The sequence below is a fragment of the Populus trichocarpa genome, chromosome 10, assembly GCF_000002775.5.
Source record: "Populus trichocarpa isolate Nisqually-1 chromosome 10, P.trichocarpa_v4.1, whole genome shotgun sequence".
Classification (NCBI taxonomy): Eukaryota; Viridiplantae; Streptophyta; class Magnoliopsida; order Malpighiales; family Salicaceae; genus Populus; species Populus trichocarpa.
In genome coordinates, this window is record NC_037294.2 from 8,124,405 (window position 1) to 8,130,165 (window position 5,761).

The window sequence follows — 5,761 nt, forward strand, 5'->3', positions numbered from 1 at the left end:
CAAAATAATATATTTTTTTATTTTTTTAAAATTATTTTTGATATCAGTATATTAAAACGATTTAAAAACATAAAAAAATATTATTTTTATATAAAAAAATATTTTTAAAATTTTTAGGAACGCGGTTTACGCCGCCGCGTTCCCAAACGGATTCAATGTATTAAAGATATAAAATAAATAAATATTTAAATAATTTACTTTTGAAACAGTAATTATATAAATATGAAGATATCAATATTTCCATATATATATTGAGTTGCGTGTTCATCATACAAAACGCACTTGGCTTTCCTGCATTTCTTATTTCTTTCGTTACTTGGGGCGTGGAATGGAGGAGTGCTTTATCATGGAAACTTACGGGAGAGTGACATAATTTTCTCTACGCAAGCAATGAAGCAAAACATTTGTGTCGTCTGAGCTGAGGTCGGCGGTTCTCCGTCTTTGAATTGGTCGTTAATTAGTTTCCAATAAGCCGCCTTTTAAATCTCGTTAGTCTCTGTTCCATGCTACTAGTCCTGAATGTTTTTCAACTCTCAGAAACTTCCTTTTAATTCCCCCCTTCTTCTCCAACTTAAATACCCCATAATTAAATAAATCTTGCAGCTTTTTTGCATTCCCCGAGTCTTCCAAGCTTTAAGGTATGATCTGATATTGTTTTCTGGAGTTGACACCTTCAATATCCATGGCGTCTGTGTATGATGGTGAGTTTTCTTTACAGGTAGAGAGAGATAAAGTGCTTATTCGGCTCAACTGGTAAAGAGAGAGATTTTTTTTTTGTCTGGAACTAATTTGATTGCTGATGGGAGGTAAAAGCTCAAAAGAGTCCAGTTGGAGAGATTATTCTTCTTATGGTTCAGCCAATTCTTCTTCTTCTTCTTCATCGAATCAGAATGGTTATCCTCCAGCATCACCATATCCATATCCATCTCCTCAACATAATTCCTACTACACATCTCAGAATCACCATGCGCCTGCTCCTAGTTCATCATCTTATCCTTATGAATCACAAAGAACCCCCCAACATCCACAGAAGAGGTTGGATAGGAAATACTCGAGAATAGCTGACAATTACAAGACCCTGGATCAGGTTGGTTGGACCATAATTACTTGTAATTTTAGTGCTTCTATTTATGGCTCCTATGGTTTAAGACTTCTAAGGGTGTTAGTGGCACACTGAAAAAAATTGATAGTACTCTTTCACTTTAATCAAAATGTTGTGGGAGCATTAACGAAAACTAAAGCACATGGAAAAATACTGTTGCTATTTTCACTATTTATCATCTTACAAATTGTATAATTTTTTTGGGGGAGGTTGAATTGAAAAATAGAGTAATATATGTAATTTATTTAAAATATTCATTTTAATTCTTTATTGTTTTAAGCGATTTTAATTCTTATTTTTTAGTTTTTTTTTGGGTGAAGAAGAGAGAAAATTCGTTAGATTTTAGCTCAGAAAGATAAAGTTGTTATTGAAAAACATTTTGGCTACCAAAAGATTGAGTAGAAATAAGACTAGCTACTTGATGCTTATAATTTACTCAGAGCTTCCTCATATGTAAGCACACAAATGTGATTATAAAATGTGGTGGATTCTTGTGGTTGAACCATTGGTGATAAAATCCCCCCCTGTTAATCAAGTTAGCAGCTAATGCGGATTTCTATGGCAACATTCCTATGGGGGCAGCTGGCATTGACACTTCGATCTTTAGGATAAGGAACTGGGAAAGAATTAGTGCTTGTTTCTATCTATACCAGATGATTTTCTGTAAAATTCTGTAGATGGCCAAATGTACGTGCTAGATAATTTTAGTATTCAACATGCTGCCAAGTACTAAACAAAGTAAATCACTGCACACAGGTGACTGCTGCTCTTGCTCAAGCTGGGTTAGAGTCTTCTAATCTCATTGTTGGAATTGACTTCACAAAAAGCAACGAGTGGACAGGTTTAGTCTTATCCTGATTTGTTTGATGTATAGCATCCATTATGATTCAGTCACAGAAGCCATGCTCAGCCTTTTCTCAAAATCATATCAGGTGCAAGATCATTCAATCGGCGAAGCTTACATCATATTGGAAATGGTCAAAATCCATATGAACAAGCAATATCAATTATTGGGAGGACTTTATCTGCATTTGATGAGGATAACTTAATTCCATGTTATGGATTCGGAGATGGTAATTTTATATTAAGCATTCTTGTTTTTGGTTTTTGAAGAATTCTCTTGAATTAAGCTCTGTAGAATTAGTATTCTTACGAGGAAGATGATATTCACATCAATTTTTGCAGCATCAACTCATGATCAGGATGTTTTCAGTTTCTTTCCGGATGAGAGATTCTGTAATGGATTCGAGGAGGTGCTGATGCAATACAAAGAAATTGTTCCCAACCTTCGGCTCGCAGGTCAGCTTCTGTTCATTGTCTAACCATGTCTTCTTATTCTAAACATTCGATCAGGTGGTTCTAAGGCATTTTGTTTATGTTTTGTTATCGTAGGACCGACATCTTTTGCACCTGTTATTGAGATGGCCATAACTATTGTTGAGCAAAGTGGTGGGCAGTACCATGTTTTACTGATAATTGCTGATGGACAGGTATTTCACCTTAAAGATGGATTTTATCTTTTCGAGTAGATTAGATTAGGTCTATCATGTGTGATTCTAGATGTTCTATTAAGATTGGTGAAACAATCCATGGTTAGTATCCTTGAAAGGCAGGGAATTTTTTATTGTTCTGCCTTTAGTAGCTCATTTAATCCTCATTTTTCAAGGTTTTGAGTGCTGGGCAATACTAATCCTTCGAAAACATACACATAACAACATCAAAGTTGCAATTATTTGTTATATGAACACCACTATGAATCCATTCCTGAAGAAACAAAAACTGGTCAGAAACATTTGCGTCAGTTAGAATAAAAAGGAAAAAGGAACATTTGCAGACCAGTATATCTGCCCGTTCGCAGAAAGACTACTTTCTAAGCAGGTCTCTCCACGGTGAAGTTTTTTTAATCAGACAGAGGCGGAAATGAATTGCATGTTTTCAATGATCACATGAAGCTACAGTTGCTTGTGATGGTCATGACATTTTATTGGTTCATGGAAAATGCAAAACAAAAGGATATGTACTCTTTTTTTTTTTTTGTTGATATTTAAGATACTCCTCCCGCACAAAATGCATAGTTTTTCCATGTACTTGGCCTGTCAATGCTTTTTGCTGTGCCACTTCCGCTTAAAAGAAAACTTAATCAATGATAGGTGACGAGAAGTGTTGACACGCAGTCTGGCCAGCTCAGTCCACAAGAGAGAAGGACAATTGATGCAATTGTCAGAGCAAGGTAACACAGTCTAGCTACATGTTTCTGTGTATGTGTGTGTGTGGGCAAGGTAGATATATGTGATATTACAGTCTCAATAGCTAGTTTTAGATTTGCCTGACCGCTTGCTTACACGCTTGATAATTCCAGCAAATACCCTCTATCGATCATCTTAGTTGGAGTTGGTGATGGACCTTGGGACATGATGAGGGAGTTCGATGATAACATCCCTGCTCGAGCCTTCGACAATTTCCAGGTAACCAGTAGTTCTGTCATGTAATTGTTCAGACATTGCAGTCCTTCACCTACACATATACTAATTAGAAAACTTTATTCTGTCTTGTTAGTTTGTGAATTTTACAGAAATAATGTCCAAAAATGTGAGTGAATCAAGAAAAGAAACAGAATTTGCTCTTGCATCATTGATGGAAATACCTTCTCAACATCAAGCAACTATTGAGCTTGGCTTATTAGGGTAAGAATGAAGTCTTAGTCCAGTCCTTTTCACTGATACACTTCGATGCGTTAGTCACGTAAGCTTTCATAAATCTCATTTGTATGCTTCCATGGATAACACAGTCACCATAGTGGGAATGCGCCAGAGAGGGTTCCTTTGCCCCCACCACTTTACGGCCCGCATTCTTCAAGCAGATCAAATGCTTCCCGCTCAAGCAGCTTCCAGCGGCGGGTACCTTCTTATTCTGGATATGATACACCAGTTAGTGGATACGAAACAGCATCAGGGAAGGCTCCATCTCCTAGCTCTGTGTACGATAATCAGGTGTAAAAACTTTTCCAGATGCAGTTCATTTTATTGATTTTTAATATTTCTTTTCTGTTACATTACTGATCAACATGTCCTTATACTTTAGGTCTAGTCTCCAATCTATCCTCACAAGTTTAATTGTTTCTATGTAAACTACAATACAAGAACATATTGAGTTCATTCCTCTGCTATTAAATTAGCCTTCTTCCCTTGGTATAGGCATTAACAAGCAAATAAATAACCCTTGCTATCAATATTCACATCCATACCAACACTTTCAGTTCTCTCATTTTGATCTGTGTGGAAGCAATTAACACTTTCTTTTTATGAACTTTGACAGGTTTGCGTCATTTGTCTTACCAATCCAAAGGACATGGCCTTCGGCTGCGGGCACCAGGTGAATCATGTTCATTTTATTTATTTTAAGCGGGAACCATGTTCTCTTTATGCTATTTTGTCAGGACAATGGGATCATAACCGCAAGTACTTTATTGACACCTCTTTTGTTCTGCAGACTTGTTGTGACTGTGGAGAAGACCTCCAACTGTGCCCTATTTGTCGACGCCCAATACAGACCAGAATCAGGCTCTATTAATAAGTTTCAATGCAATCTCTGAGATTATTTCTGCTCCCTACATGTTTGTTTCGGTGGAAGCTGAATCAAATGCTCATTTTTCTGAGGCAGGGGCAGGTTAGCCATTCAATAGTGCCATTTTCACCTGTTAATTTGTTGTTAGAGAGAGATTTCTAGACGACCTTCATGAAGAATGAAACAGTTTTAGGATGTGCAGGGTTGATCTGTTTCTTAGTGGATGTTTTCTTCTGCCAAAATAAAGGCCAAGCTGTAGATGTATAAAACTGCCAGCCTCGGCCTTGTAGAAATTCGGGAAACTAGCTAGTTTGATTCATGCAAGTGTATACCACAGCTGAGGACTCCTCCACAGACTTGTGTTCACTTTGCAAATTTATTCTTTTATATGTGTAAATACATTTGTTTTTGGCTTGGGAAGGAGTCTTTGTAGTAATGTTGAATGATTTTGATGTAACGGTGAAGTATTGAGTCTATAAAATTGAGTTGGATTTTATGTATCGTGGAGATGTGAGCACACAGGTAAATCCAAGGAACTTGTATAATTTTATTAACATTGCACACAAAATTTTGCTTTATATGTGCCCAAAGTTAAATATTCCAGTTTTCATTAACTGGGAAAAAAAAAAACATGTTGACATCTATAAGAAACAACAATGGAAAAGGTGTAATCATCCCCCTCTCTCTTTCTAAAAGGTGAAACAAGATATTGATGAAATGAAGAGGATCCTCTGCAAAAGATGGTTACAAAACCAAACTAAAAAGGCGAAATAAAAAAATCCCTTATATTAAAGGTCATTTGTCCAGTTATGGACAATTGTAACTCTCATCAGATTTCATTGAGATATATGATGGAATAAAAAAGATTCTCTTTAGCAGTCTTACCATCTGAAGATCAGTCTTCCCAAAATTTAAGGGAGCACAACCAAAAGCGAGGTTGGTAAAAGCATTCTTTAAATCAACCTCCTCAAGGACAACCTAGCTATTGCAGCCTCTACAGACAAGACTGGGATTGAGGCAAAGGGAAAACCAGCACATGAGCCTCTAAGGTTAGGGCTGAAGAACTAGTCTCCACAAAGGCGGAGATCCTTTTTA

At 36.7% G+C, this 5,761-nt stretch overlaps 1 protein-coding gene across 1 annotated transcript; it reads left to right on the plus strand.

Moving 5' to 3' along the window:
• Window positions 1–262: 262 nt before the first annotated feature.
• On the plus strand, window positions 263–5,166 carry LOC7460737 (E3 ubiquitin-protein ligase RGLG2). Its single transcript, XM_024610340.2, has 12 exons — window positions 263–638; window positions 719–1,087; window positions 1,859–1,943; window positions 2,035–2,175; window positions 2,288–2,401; window positions 2,495–2,592; window positions 3,253–3,332; window positions 3,462–3,567; window positions 3,659–3,786; window positions 3,891–4,092; window positions 4,418–4,474; window positions 4,592–5,166. The coding sequence occupies exons 2-12, from the start codon at window positions 800–802 to the stop codon at window positions 4,670–4,672; spliced, it is 1,380 nt and encodes a 459-aa protein (XP_024466108.1). The 5' UTR covers window positions 263–638; window positions 719–799; the 3' UTR covers window positions 4,673–5,166.
• Window positions 5,167–5,761: the final 595 nt, after the last annotated feature.

What these genes read in the sequence shown, in the direction of transcription:
- LOC7460737 (XM_024610340.2), top strand. Translation starts at nt 800, where the DNA reads ATGGGAGGTAAAAGCTCAAAAGAGTCCAGTTGGAGAGATTATTCTTCT. An exon ending in ATTACAAGACCCTGGATCAG is followed by an intron (nt 1,088 to 1,858) that starts GTTGGTTGGACC and finishes CACTGCACACAG; the next exon opens with GTGACTGCTGCTCTTGCTCA. An exon ending in GATGCAATTGTCAGAGCAAG is followed by an intron (nt 3,333 to 3,461) that starts GTAACACAGTCT and finishes TGATAATTCCAG; the next exon opens with CAAATACCCTCTATCGATCA.